Below are 14,522 nucleotides of genomic sequence, written 5' to 3' on the forward strand. Positions count from 1 at the left end.
GGGCACTCGCATCCGGCTGAGGCGCGTCTAGCAGGTTGCCCTCAAGCACCATCAAGCACACTCGAGGTGTGGGATGAGTGCCACGCTTCCTATTCCCACGCGTGACCTGGGAGGTGGAGGCGGCCGCACAACTGCATTAGGACTATGAGGGACAGAAAGGGGGTGTCGAGGGGAGAAATACCAGAGCGCCAAATTCAGGATGTCCTTGGTAAACTGGATGCAGAGGGATTAGACGCAGACAGACTGACCTAATGAGGCGGGCAGACGTACAGACAGATGTTTACACAATTTACTTCCGGGAGAAGAAAAGAACGAACAAAGACAAAGGCAAGAGCAAAGACAACATCAGGAAGAGACTGTGGAGCTATCCGGGGTCCCTCCTGCAGGTCTGAGCAAGGATTCGAGCACGAAAACGCCTGAATAAGAAAGGAAGGAACAGCACGCAGGGGGCGGCCAGGAGACTGCCTGGGAACCAGCTTCAAGGACAGGAAAGAAACAAAGCTTCCCGAGGTGGCCGGTCTTGGGTCACTGCTGAGACTGCACTTTGGACAGCGTAACCAACTGCCTGCTTTGCTCAAGGGAAAAGGAGAGGCAAGACAGTATCGGCTGTCTGAACCTTCTGGGATCAAGAGGAGCACAAACTCTGCAGAAGCCTGAGACGGTAGGGGGTCACGGGGGTGAAGGGTGGGCCTCATGGGCAGGCGGGGTGCCCACGCCAGAGTCAGGAGACCAACGCTCCGGGAAACACTGCAGCTGGGCACAGCCACTCGGGACCTACCAACTACAACACTCCCACCGGACCGGACCTCCAGCCATGAAATGGGGACAAAAAGGCAACACACACCGTGCTGCAGGAAGTGGAGAAGCAGCCTGAAGGAAAACCACGAAGTCTGCCCTTTACTGATGACTGTGCGCCAGTTGCATCTCGTTTAGCTTCTGAATCCGTAACAACGCTAGAAACCACGACACTGGGGGTCCTAGAGGCTAAGACGCCTGCCCCCACAGCCCAGAGGCCAGTGCTGTCTCACAGGATGAAGCCTTCTTCCCCCGCTCGCTCCATCTGCTCGCTCTGTGCCCGAGGAAACAGGAGCAGGCGGAGCTGGGCTGCAGGGGATCTGCCACGGGGGGCCTGGCCTGACTTCCAGCAAGCCCTGAGTGTGAAGACTTGTCTCTCTCACACACCGCCCCCCGCCCCCCAAACACCACACCCACCTGGAGAGAATTCTTCACAGTGACAGTTCATATCCACTGCAGAATGTACTCACATGTGATTGCATCACGCCCTACACCCCTTGTGGAATAAACAAGAACTAGATGCTTTGAGGACTAACGATTCTAGAAGAGAAACCCAGGCTACCTAGCACATTGATGCGGTAGATGAACTCTTTAAAGACTTCCTTCTCCTGGAGGAACTCCACAGGGATCTCAGGGAAGGCTGTGCCAAAGTCCCCTCCCGGCTTGGGCGACCATCCGAGCTTCCAAACCTGAGAAGACGAAAAAGAAACAGAGTGACCCCGGTCAAGTCAGGACAGCCACACTTCGAGGAAACCACGAAACATCCTTTCTCTACGCACAGTGTCCGTCCGGAGGCCACATGCCTACCGACGGCCCTCACAAGATTCCCAAAAGCGAGTGCACCATCCTTCCGGGAAAACAGCTCCCATGTGTCACCTGAGGATCTCCTGCCCCATTGTGAGCCTCCCGGGTCTGCTCTGACTTCCCGCTTCCCTGACTCGCCTGGTCCGGCCCCTTTCCCTAACTGCCCCCCCCCCCACGTTCCCCAAGCTGGCTGTTCTCGAGTTGGGTTCGTGAAGGTCCACGTTGGCAGCTCCCGACCGTCAGAGGCAGGCAGGAGCACACTCGCCCACAAACAGCAGCTGGTGTGTTAGATGAAGGAGGCATCAAAGGAGGTTCAGCTGCACGCAGAACAAGTCACTGGTGAGCGGGCGGAAAGCCGGGCTGTCCGCGCTCGAAAACTCCACGACTGGAAGGCTGACCTGAGGCGGACCTGACGCTGTCCTGGCAGCAGAAGCAGCCACCCTTCCAGCCAGCTGAGCAGACCCCCTTCAGCTCCCCGTAGGGGCCTCAGAGACACGGCCAGCCCACCTCCATGGCGCCGGTGCCTCAGGAAGACTCAGCACAGCCTGGCGGGGCACACGCCTCGTGGGGCACTGGTGCACACTGCCCTGGGCAGGTGAAGACCCTGCTGACCCTTGAGGAGCGCCCCCCTGCAGCATGTGCGCTGTGCTGGCCCACTGGCGCGTCTGCTCCAAACACCGTGACCTCCAGGACGGGCCTTCCCACAGCGGCTCCCCGCTCCCCTCCAGAGGAGCAGCTGTCTCCAGACCTGCAGCGACTCCCTGTGTGCAAAGCCACACCCTGCCCAGTGGCGACCCTGCTTCTCCAGAGGGCTCCTCCTGCTCTCTTCCCAGAGGGCACGGAGCTTCAGACGCGCCAGCCCCGGCACACCAGGCTGTGGCCGCTGCTCTGCGTGAGCCCTCTGGGTGGGCGCCCGCTGCACGCTGGTCCGAGGAGGACTGCTCCCCAGGGCAGCCTGCCCAGCGTCTCCCTCTCAGACACGGGCACGGAGGCTGGGCCCACTGGCAGGCCCAGGTCCATTCTAGGCAGAAACAAGCCCCCTTTCTCTCAGTCCCGGCTCACCATGACCCCCAGCTGTGCTGTGTTCAACCCGTGCCCCCATTTCTTGTCTCAGCAGCTTCCCCAGGGAGGGGCCGTCCCGCCACCACTGACCCTCAACCCGCTCACACTAAGCCCTTCCTGTCACCTGAGACAAGAATCCTACTCTGCCAACTTGAAACTGATTCTGAGAACAATTTGGAATCAGGAATTTCAAAAGTGGTGGTGCCCAGACAGCTGGACAGTATGAGACGGTGCCTGATTTTAAAGGCAAATACCCCAGGGGCACAACTTCTAATCCACCGTTACTTTCTAATCACATCCAACATCGAGTACCGACCAGTGGGAGACAAAATCTTACTTCTGGATGGAAAACCCAGCACTTCTAGCAATGACCACTATCACGCCCAAGGAAACCAGATGGGTCAGGACCAACCTCACGCAAGGCTCTGGCCGCCACAGGGGAAGCACCGCATGGTTAGCCAGCTCCTGCTCTCTGCCCCGGGAGCCCCCACCAGGGGCTGGCCTGCCCATGGTCGTTCATCTCAGTTTTTCTGCCAAGGAATGACCGGACTCACCAAGGGGGGAACGCGCGTGTAGCTGTTGACGAGGGGTAAGCGAGCCAAGCTGATGATGATGTTCCTGAGCACCGACGTGAGAAACGCAGGGGTGCTGCTATTCCTTTTATGCCCCAAGGCCAACACCGACGGCAAAGACTCCACCATTTCTGCTGCCATCCCACAGGCTGCGGTGATATATGCTGGGTCTAAAAACAAACACTGGGATCAGAGGGCTGTTCTGTCGAAACACAACACAAACCTGCCACCTCTGCTCTTCATCTTTCCACCCCTGCCAAGGCAGAAGGCACGACCCTACGACTAGTTGCTCAAGCCACAGGTGCAGAGCCCCCTAAACTCCCAGGCGGTACTGAGGGCCTGCAGACTTGACCTCCTTCCAACCTATCGAAACTGGCAATCCTCTCCATGCCGGCCAGGACAGTGGTCTTGAACCTGTCTCCCGCTCCCGGTCCTAGCCCTCCTGCCTACACTGCACAACGTGGCCAGCACCCACTGGTGAACACCCAGGAGCGATCGTGCTGTACCCCTCATGCTCTGGCTTTCCCTGGTTCTCCCACGACCATGTGCTGCTCTCCACGCTGGTGTGCATAGAACCAGGTTGTCAGTCTCTGGCTCACTGTTTCCCAAGATCAGGGGTTCTCCTGGGCTGGGGGTGGGATTCTGAGGGGGTGCCACGTCTCCCCTAGAACTCCTGAGGCGGAGTGCTGAGGAGAACCCCACAGCCTTAGGTAAAAGCCACAGCACCTCGAGGGCAGGGCCTGCTTCACATTCACTTTGAGTCTGAAGCACAAGATGTGCCAAAACATTATCTGTTGAGTTGACAAACGTTTCCGGTTGTGCATGAATATAACCCACAGTTCATGAGGTTCGAAGGCTAAGCAACTTGTTCCCATGGAGACGGTTGTTTTTTAAAGATTTTATTTATTTGACAGAGAGAGACATAGCGAGAGAGGGAACACAAGCAGGGGGAGTGGGAGAGCGAGAAGCAGGCTCTCCACTGAGCAGGGAGCCCGATGCGGGGCTCGATACCAGGACCCTGGGATCACGCCCTGAGTCGAAGGCAGACACTTAATGACTGAGCCACCCGGGCGCCCCAAGGACAGGGGATTCTTAATGGGCTTACGGAGTCAAGCCCCAAGCTGAGAGAAACGAAGTTGCCTTTAATAATACTTCTTAGGTAAACCCTGTGCCCGGGGCTCAAACTTCTGACCCCAAGATCAAGAGTCACCTACTCTACCGACTGGGCCAGCCAGGCACCCTGGCGTGCAACCTTGAAGAGTTAGCATCGTATCAAGGTGATAAAAAGAACAAGGTTCTTCCCCTGGCCAGGATGAGATAACTGGCCTACACTGGGCCACGGGGAATAAGCACCATCAACATAAACTAAACACACTCCAGCCTGCGGGCCTGTCTGCTCTGACCTGACCCCTTGAAATGCCGGAATTATTTTCAGAGGAATGGAAATTCAAAGTATGACTAAAATTATGGGAATATTTGCTGAGTACTTAAAGCAACACTGGCCCTTGTTCTGGGTCATACCAGCCCAAGGTCAGTGCCACCGTGTCTCCACTGCACAAACACCAGATAATAACTTGCCAAGGCCACTCGCCTAGAACGTGGCCACGCAGGGAGATGAGTGTTTGCATATCCCTCACGCACCAGCAAGAAGTCATGAATTCACCAACTAAGGGCTGACAGAACCAGAGAGCTTCGAGGTAAACAGCTGGAGAGGAGCTTGGCTGTGTCGTGCAATACACCGTTTCTGGATGGTTATACGATCACAGAACCTTAAACAGGTGACTGTGCTGACTATGACTGACAGGAAAACGCTATCCTCATCTGGCTGGCACGAATGTCGGCAAAAGGACAAACCATGTATGCACTTGCTCTGAAAAAAGGCACGTTTCCTAAGCCACCAGAGCATGGCTAAGACTCCAGGATTTCAAGGAAGAGCATTCCATAAAAAAGGCAGCCAAGAACCGCCAGGTGGGCCTGTGCTTCCTGTCTGGGGACGGGCTACAGGCTGGCACTCCAGCTGTACCCTCTGGGTGAAGATGCCTGTAGGCCCCCAGGGACAAGCAGTCACTCAGACAAGAGCTCTCTTCCCGGCCTCCCTCACCCCACTGCCAGCAGAAGACCTGAGTCAGGAGAGGACAACCACAGCGATGGTGCATGTCTAAGTCCAGAAGAGGGTTAAGGTGGATGGGATGTGGATGTTTTTTCTGCGGGAAGAGCAATAATTTTCATTTAAAAATCCAGCAAAACAGATGGCTGAGACAGACACTCAGGTCATCAAACATCCGTGTGGGCACATACACTAACTCCAAGTCCCTCAGTATTTCCAGGTAATCGTTCATCACTCGGTGAACATGCGTGGGCGAGTACGTACGAGAGGGAGTACGTACGAGAGTGAGCACACAGAGAGGGAGCGCAGCCCCTGCCCCCTGGAGCTGAGGGCGCTGAGTCTAGGTGAGGCCTAGAGCAGGAAGCACTAGGATGAAGGAGCAGCTGTGACAAGAGGGGCATCGGGAGGGCTCCCCTGGGAGTGTGATGCCCCAGCCAAGTTTGCTGGGCCAAAGAAAGCCAGGTGAATAGAGCAGCGCGCTCGCAGGGGAGAGGGCACATGCGAGGTGATGTACGCAAACTGCCCTCAAATCTGGAGATGAGCAACAGAATGTAGCTAAATGAAGTAGGCTTTCAAGTGTCCACACTGACCCTTTTAAAAATCTCTTCTATGAATGAATTTCAAGCCCTCAGAAAAACCGGGTAAGAAAGAACGGATCTTGAGACTTACTTTGTGCGTTTGAATCCACTTCGTCCTCTCTGGAAGCCTTTGGAGTGTTCCTCCTTCTTTCTGGACTAAGAAGCTGGTCCCCAGGCTGCACCACAACTAAAAATCACAACAGAACAAACAGAATTTCCAAACACTTCTACTATTCCTTTTTATTCAAATTTTCACATATAAAACATTTCATGGTGATGGACTAAGTCAGATGGGCTGTAGATTTCCCAGAGTCAGTTTTAGACAGTACCAGACTCAGACATCAGTGTCTGGGCTAGTCCGAAATGCACGGGACTTGGCTTCTGTGCTGAGATTTCCACATCTGTCCACTGCCTGCTGTTTGCCACCTCCTGCCCTGAAGGTTTTTATCAGACAGCTCGTGATTCATTACGGCTAAAAGCATCACTGCAATCCCCAAGAAGTCTGGCTTTGAAAAATTACTCCCTAGATCTTCGTTTTCAAGCTGACTACAAACGCACAGATGAAAACAATTTAAACAATGAAACTTCAAAACACCCTCTAACATGTAAACTATAATGTCCAAATTTGGAGAAATTTTGGCTAATGACCTTTGTTACGGACACTGTCCCTTGAAAGGAATAAGTCATTTTATTTTATAATATATTAACATTACAATGCATTATAGAAACAAGCATTTTGACTGAAACAGAAAACAATCTTTTGAATGTAATCTTATTAAATCTTATGGCATTCGGGACTAAAAGCATGAAACAGTCAAGTAGGACCAGAGATCAAAGGGACATAAAATTAGGAGTATTTTTTATGAAAGCCGGAACTCCAAAATCTAAACAAAATGACCACAAAAGCAAATTCAAATCCAATTCTAGTGCGGAATCCAAGACACCGGAGACGAGCACAAGGCCCACGTTTTACCCACCAAGTCATCCCCAATTCCTGGCTCGGCACCTGGTAAACAACAGGTGGCATAAAATAAACGTCTGTGACTCACTCTGCAGAGCTGACTGCTGGTCCCAGTGACAGAGGAGAGAAATGTGCTGTGCTCACGGACTCACCGGCTTCCAGGACGAAGCGGACACAGTGAATGAGAGAGCAGGCGTGGGTCACCATCTCCGGGGAGGACAGCACGCTCCAGAGGCTGGGCAGCTGCAGCGCCAGGCAACAGCAATCCAGGCCTGCCTGAAGGTCCAGACTCAGAGGGATCTGCTCATGGATCAGATGCCATGCCAGGGCCTGAAGGGGAGGGTCGGCGTTACACAAGGCTCAGGCCTGCCTCCGTCCTGTCTCCGGGCCGCGGGGGAAGCAAACCACCCCCAGCTCTCCGGGAACCGTTCAAAGCGTGAGAGGCTGGCAGGTCCCAACTACACTTCCAGAGGGCCGGGACCCTGTTGCCCACTCCCTTACATTCAAGCCTGACCACCTGCTCCCTAACGTGCCCAGGCTCGCTTCTCTGCCAGAATGGCCACCCTGATCTCACTGCTCCTCCTTCCTGCAGCTCCGTGGGCTCCTCTAGAAATCATTCCCTGGCCACATGGCGTCTAGGCCAGCCTCCTCCTTGGGGCTCCTAGGGTGTGGGCAGGTTCTGCATCAGAGTCAGAGGCTGAATCTGAGAGCATGGGGCCTGGAGACGGCCAGGCATGGGTTCAAATACCAATGGGCTGCTTCTTAGTGGGTGAAACCCGGACAAGCCACCAAACCCCTCTAAGCCCTGCTTTCCTCATCTGTGAAATGGGAATAACAGAGCCCATCTCGCAGAACCGCAGGAAGACCCGAATAAGAGCATGTGGGGAAGCACTTCGCCCTGCACACAGCAGGCATGGGACTGCTGCCGCGGAGGTCACTCCATCCGGGAACAGTCTGTTTGCCTGTCAGCCTGCGCACCCCACAGGAACCTCCAGGACAGGCGTCAGCAGCCATCTGACTTGGCCCGGCTCCAGGCAGGGGCCTGTTCGTCACATGCCCTCCTGACACCTACCTCTCCCCCTGCTGGGAGGCGGGAGGCAGACCCGACGCTGAGTCAGCCGTGCCCTGCTCAGGGCTCTCTGGCTGCAAGGGTGCAGGCTAGACTATTTGCCAGAAGTTGTATGGAAAGGCGATGCACCCACAGTGTGTACACATTTTGGGAGTGACTGTAAGTGTTAACACAGAGTGTTTAATTTCCCATGGCTGAAACATCCAGGTTTTTACTCTATTTATTAAAACATAATAATTTCCCCAGACTATTTTAATTATGTAAAATTGGGATCCATACTACATTCACAGTGCTTCCTTTCCTTAGAGAAAACGTATTTAATGATGTCTGTCCTGAAATTAAAGGCATCTGAGAGCCAAGGAACGAGGCCCACGCATAAGCACAGGACCCCCTGCACTGTTCGGGAGACCCCCGAAAGGTTTCTCTGCTCATCTCTCCAGTCATCCTCGCATCTCCCCACCCTGCCTCTCCCGTCCAGACCCTCCAAGACCCACGCCCTCGCCCCAGACACACACAGGGGAGACGCCGTGGGTGGGAGCCCAGGTCCCAGGCCTGGCTCTCCAGAGCCAGCTGGAAGTAGGGACAGGAAGTGCTGTGTGGCCAGCGTCACAAGGCACCTGTGAGGAACCCGAGTGGTCAGGGGTATGAATGCGCTCAGGAAAGTAGGGGACGGTTGTGGTGCTTGACCACCTGTCGTTATCGTCCCAGTGAGGAGAGGAGGATGCCCAACTACACAGCTCCTGGGTTTCCTATTTCTCTGGTGACGGTCCCTTGGCACAGAAACACTGACTTCCCGAGCTGCCTCTTACCTCGAGGGTCATGACCACAAACTTCACAGTGTCTCTCTCCTTCTCAGGAGGGAGGTGCAAATGACTGGGCAGTTTGGAGAACACCAGCAGGTACTGGGCCAGGGCCCGGGCCAGAGTGGTCAAGGACCGATACAACACAGCATCTCCTGAAACACAAGACTGTGGGTGAATGGAACTCTAGCAGGGGTTCATGACCTGTGCAAGGCAGGCAGGCCATTCTCTGAGAATCTAAAGGCACCTTCAGCTCAGAAGCACATTTGCACACACACTCAACTGTGTGCGTGACTTGGGATGTGCCCTCCTCTGAGGTCTACCCCAGTGTTCCTCCAGGGCAAGGCTGAGGAACGGCCAAGACATCCAGAGCTAGCGTCCCCAGCGCCGTCTCTCGGTCACCTCTGCACATGCTTCCAGTTTATTACATCAACAGATTGTATCTTTACTCAGCGCAAAGCACGACACTGGCTCTGCAGCATTTTTAAAAAATAAAAGAAGTTTTCATTTTAACTACCAAACAGGTCATTCAGCTTGCTCCAGTAGGTGGTAGGTTCCACAGGCAGGAACGGCTGGAAAACGTGGTGGGCGGCAGGGAGCTGCTGAACCAGGCCGGTCACACGGTCCAGAGTCGCCAGGCGAGCTGCTTCAAAAAGGGGACTCCTCTGGCCTCCGGAGATTTCACGCATGCCCAGGCCCAGGCATGGGGCCAACAGGCTTAAGTTGAACTCCTGGATCAGGACGTTAAAGGTTCAACAATTACACACTTTCAACCAGGCAAGAAAAACACAACAGAAGAAAGGATAATGCAGACATTTCTGAGAAAGCACAGATGAGTAAACCATAACAATTTATTTTAAAGAATATTCTACTTCCCAGAATAAATACCATATGGTCTGTGAAGTGTATTTCTGGTCTCTTTGGGATACTTCAGTATTAAAGAAAGATTTTAAATTCTTTTATGCCTTCGGATTTGTTTGAAATAAAAAACTGAACATATGTAACTTTTAATTGATAAAAGTGTAAAACGAAGCTCACATGGCACCCAAGAAATCCAGCGAAACAGCAAACATTCATGAAGTTTGAGAAAGATAAGTTATGTTCAAAGGCAGCTGCAATAAAGCAAAGTAGCCACAACTGTGGGTGAAAAGCAGCGTTCCTATGACAGTGTATCAATTTGTACTGGGTTCTGCCAACTTTTAAAAACCATTTAAGGATTTTTTTTGGGCCAATTTTCAGGTAAAATATTCATCTTAATTTAGGTAACATTCAGAAAAGCATATGTCATCATCAGTAACCAAAACTGAACTCTTCTGCTAGAGCCAGAACCTTTAAAACTATTAAAATAAAGTCCAATTACTTAATTTGAAAATTCAATAAACAGACTATTAGGCAAATTTATCATTCAGCAAATCAGCTTTCACTGAATGAAGCTTCAAATGGTTTCAGCAAACTGATTTTGAGCCAATTCTGTTTTTTCAATGCAGCTGCTACTGTCAAACTGATGAAGAATCAGTACTTGGGAAATACTGTCATGTATGTCCCTTCATCCATGCCTGGCCCATCCTCAGCTGCCCGCCCCCTCCAACCCCAGGCCCCTGCTGCTCCTCATTCCCACTTGGTACGTATCGAGGCAGCACTAAAACACCTGAAGGGTTAGTCAGCTGCTCATCCCAGGGGGTCTGGGAAGGAAACTGCTAAGGCTGTGGCTGGTACGAACAGGGGCTCCAGTCCCCACAGGACCTGCCCAGGAGCCGAGGGCAGGGATATGATGCTTTGCAAGGGCCTCCCAACATGCATGCCTGCATGACATCAAGGGTGGGGACGGGGGCAGAGAAGCCCCCACTATAGGTCATGGACTGTTACATACACTATATATAATGGGGAGCAGTCCTCACTGTATGAAGTAGGGGTACAGGGACCTCACTATAAGCAGTGGGGGCAGGAGGACCTCACCACATAAAACAAGGGGGAGGGGTTTTACTAAAGATCAATTGCTGGAATACCATGAGGGTTTAAATCATCTACCATGATAGCATTTTAGTACCTTTCCTCATGACCATGAGGACACGCAGTGAGAACAGACCACCATCTAAGAGAACCGCTTTTCTTTCAAACGCATGGAATGTTGAATTAGACACAATTTACCTCCTTTTGGATTCTAGTGTAGCTGAAATAACGTCCTGTCCCATCTGGACTAGTTTCCCCACGTCCTGCCTCATCTAGACTACAGTCTCCCATGCCCCATCCTGTCAGGATCAGAGACTCTGCCATCAAGGCGGAAAAGTGAGTGGCCCATGTCCTAAGTTGGTCACATGATGATAAAACAAATCAGGCATCCTGCCAGCATCACACTGCTCTCTGCCGTACCGAGTTCATCATGAATGTACTCATGTCACTGGGAGGAATCCGATTCACCAGCTCTGCCCCTTCCAGCAGCGCAGAATCTGACTTAGTCCAGCACTGGGATTTGACTAGACGTAGGTACCAGTCCTGGGAAGAAGGAAAAGATGGATAACCCAATGAAATAGGGCATGGCTTTTAAGGGGCTTCAACTCTACTGAACGTGCGTTGTTTCTTTGCCCACTGCCCCTGACATCCTATGGCCCTAGACCGAAGGACAAGTGGCCTCCCCGGGACTTTGAATGCAGCTTCCATGAAACTGGATTCGAGCTCACTTCTAGCTGGCCGTGCGGCCGCTCACCAAACCACAGGCCTTTCCCAAAGGAACTGCTACAAAGGCTGTGTCTTCGATGTTTACAGCCGGACAGTCTCTGCTTCTCCCCTCCCCTGGTGAACACCCAAGTGTCCTCCTGACTCAGCTCAAGTATGAGGGCAGCAGGCCCTCCTCTCTGTGTCCTCACCCTCTGTCCACCCCTCGCCTGGGACTGCTCCCAACATCTCCTACTGGGGTGTCTGCAGCGCTCGTCTCTGTCCAAGGCCGGTGCAGCAGAGGCCTGAGCTCTGCCATTCTGTGCCCACACTATGGGTTTTAAAAAATCCAAGCTCATGTCTACACTGACCTCCCTCCATGAAAGCAGAGTACCAAGGATCTGCCAAGGCCCCAAATGGCCCCCAGCTCTGAGGTGTGAGTTGTAAGGGTCATGACCATGTACCAGGGTCCTTAGGAGAGTGCAATCAACACAGGTGGTCAGCGGGTGTAAGGAGAGGGAGACAGGCCAAGTGGGCGAGCACGACCACCTGTACAGGCTACGGCCACTGCTCTCCTGACTCTCCCCTCTCCCCGACGTCACAAGTGTCCCAAGTCAGCATTTCCTTTCTCACCCCACACTTCCTGCTCATGACCTGGGCTAGGCCTCAGGCGTCCTGTCTGTGACAGGACCCTGCCCACTGCTGGCGAGGAACGGCAGGCTGGGAGCCCCTGGGGGCTGCATCAGGTGCCAGGATGTCCTGCCTGAGCCGTCCCACCACACACTCTGGATCTGACGTACAGGAGCAGTTCGCGCATGGAGTGGGGCCCCACACGCCATATGCACACGTGCTAGACACGTACTTTGTCTGGAGTCACGGTCTCCAGTGCCAGGGGCCCATCCCCGTCCAGCGGGTGGGACGTGACCGGAGGAGAAGGGCCACGTGAGCCTGGTGCGGTGGCGAGACGAAGCCTGTCCAGCAGGGAATAGAGCCTCTGGTGTCTGGAATCCGATCATACGTGGGGTTAGAGCACAGTCTCATAGGTTAAGAAGTGACAGTGGCTTCTTAAAGCGGGATGCAACGTGTTTGACACTTTGTCTCAGAGCTGCCTCAACACCACCCAGACAAGGTGTGATGCAAATTCAGGCTCGAGCTTATTTTTTAATAACCGCAGTTCACGCCCCACAAATGCTCTGCAGACATTTCATTTATACTTGAACATTGTAACAGGCAATACATGGTTTAACAGCTAATAAAAGCATTCTTTACAAATGCAAAATAGATAATCTATTCTAAGACCCAAGTGTACAAAATCTCCTATTGATTCTCCCAACATGATACAATTTACCAATTTATGTTCACTTCACAGAGTAAGCACCTCATCTGGCACAAGATATTTATAATCTTCCTCTGCTCTGAATACTAAGTCTAGAGTCAAAAAATAATAGTTTGACCTTCTACCATCTGCTATGAGAGCAACAACTTCATGATGCAAATCACAACATAACTGGGCCCAGCAAACCGAAAAATCATGGAAACCATGTGCCGCCCACCGGGTTAGGCGCCTTCCCAATGTGGGCACCGGCGACAAGCCACAGCGCACGGTTCTACTCTGCTCTCTCGCTCGCACTTGCGAGCACACACGCAAGTGCACACACACGTCTTCCCCCACGTGCAGGGGAGAAGGTGAAATTTAAAGGTAAAATGTACTTAGTTTAGTTGTGGACACAGATAATTGACGTCATGATTTCTGACAAAGGCTTCTAAAAGACTATGCAGCAGAATGAGGGGACATATACTAGAGAGAGATCACATTTTAACAAGATGCAGATTTTTGCATGCCAAGACCCAGGTAACGTCTTTCAGCTTTGCCCACTCTTACTGAGTAGCTAGCTTACGTGCTCTGATTGGCTAAGCTCAAGCTGCTAACTCCGATTCTCCTTTGTCACAGGTGGGTGGTGGGGCAATCTGGACACATACAGGTCCCCAACCAGCCAACGGGGTGCAGGCATGTCTCCTGACTACAGTAGAGGTGGTGCTGTCAGTTCAGTTCACTTTTTATAAAGCGAGAGCCCATTTTGTTTAATGTAGGAACGCTTTCTATTAGGGCCTTTCCGCAGTGAACTCGTCTACAAAGCACATCAATCCCCCGTCCTGAGTTGGTTCCCTTACAAATCTAAGTCTTTACATCCAAAAGCAAGGAACGCCTGGGTGTAGCATTACCTCTGGGCCAGCCCGCTGCTCTGAAGGTACTCCTGGATCCTGCTGAGTTCCTCCACTGGCAACTGGGCCGTGCTGCTCTGAAGTAGACGATCACACATCAGCAAGCGTGTCACGTGTAATGAACTAACATAGCCTTGCGCTCGTTTAAAAGGGAAAGAGTGATGTGTACAGTTTATTGCAGCAAAGGCAGAGAAGAAAGTACAAGAAGCACTCATATCAGACACACAAGGAACGAACAACCTATGCATCTCACACGTGTTTCTCGCAGTGGTGTATGCAGACTGCACCTGTGAAGGAACAAACCAGGCGCCTCTTTGCTACCCTGCTAAGTTCTCAACAAAACGCAGCGCCAGTGTGTTCCTAGTACCTGTAAATTTGCAGCCAGAAGCATTTCCACCCGGCGACAGGCTAGGGTGTCGACCATGCGAGCCAGCACACGGAACGGAGTGCACAAGAGCTTGTCCACATACAGTGTTAACACAGCGCCCGACTGGCTCAGGTGGATCCCTTCCAAGCACTGCAGCGTCTTCTTCAGGGCGGTGGGCTGGCGGGGGGCGCGGAAGGAAAGCAACAAGAGCACACGTTTTGCCAATTGGAAGTCAGCAGTTTAAAAATTCCAGTAGTACATTTTTAAGGTGGAAAAACACCCTGACTGGCCACAGCTGGCACCAGGGAGACTTACGGCTGAAAGATTCTCACAACGAGACTGAATTGCCTGGATGAAGAGGCCGCTGGCGGCGGAGTTCCGATGAACAGCGCTAATAAAATCCTGCACGGGCGGCTCGTGGGACAGACTGATCAGGTCCTGGATATGATTCACGATGAGCCACGTTAGGTGCTCTGAATCGTGTAGGTTCTGACACTGAGGAGAAGGAGCGACATACTCATTCTCAAGTAAA

General features: G+C 52.6%; 1 protein-coding gene across 2 annotated transcripts in view; it reads right to left on the reverse strand.

Moving 5' to 3' along the window:
* The window catches only part of HTT (huntingtin), a 135,191-nt gene that overhangs the window by 18,479 nt on the left and 102,190 nt on the right, over positions 1 to 14,522 (reverse strand). For both annotated transcript variants that reach the window (XM_040625063.1, XM_040625064.1), the window contains 11 exons: positions 14,306 to 14,485; positions 13,991 to 14,167; positions 13,624 to 13,700; positions 12,263 to 12,401; positions 11,119 to 11,241; positions 9,266 to 9,479; positions 8,758 to 8,903; positions 7,032 to 7,209; positions 6,010 to 6,105; positions 3,216 to 3,403; positions 1,358 to 1,484 (listed from right to left, as the gene is read on the reverse strand). In XM_040625063.1, the coding sequence (XP_040480997.1) occupies positions 1,358 to 1,484; positions 3,216 to 3,403; positions 6,010 to 6,105; positions 7,032 to 7,209; positions 8,758 to 8,903; positions 9,266 to 9,479; positions 11,119 to 11,241; positions 12,263 to 12,401; positions 13,624 to 13,700; positions 13,991 to 14,167; positions 14,306 to 14,485 (1,645 nt within the window). The remainder of the gene's footprint in view (positions 1 to 1,357; positions 1,485 to 3,215; positions 3,404 to 6,009; positions 6,106 to 7,031; positions 7,210 to 8,757; positions 8,904 to 9,265; positions 9,480 to 11,118; positions 11,242 to 12,262; positions 12,402 to 13,623; positions 13,701 to 13,990; positions 14,168 to 14,305; positions 14,486 to 14,522) is intronic.

The sequence above is a fragment of the Ursus maritimus genome, unplaced genomic scaffold (genome assembly GCF_017311325.1).
Source record: "Ursus maritimus isolate PB19 unplaced genomic scaffold, ASM1731132v1 scaffold_8, whole genome shotgun sequence".
Classification (NCBI taxonomy): Eukaryota; Metazoa; Chordata; class Mammalia; order Carnivora; family Ursidae; genus Ursus; species Ursus maritimus.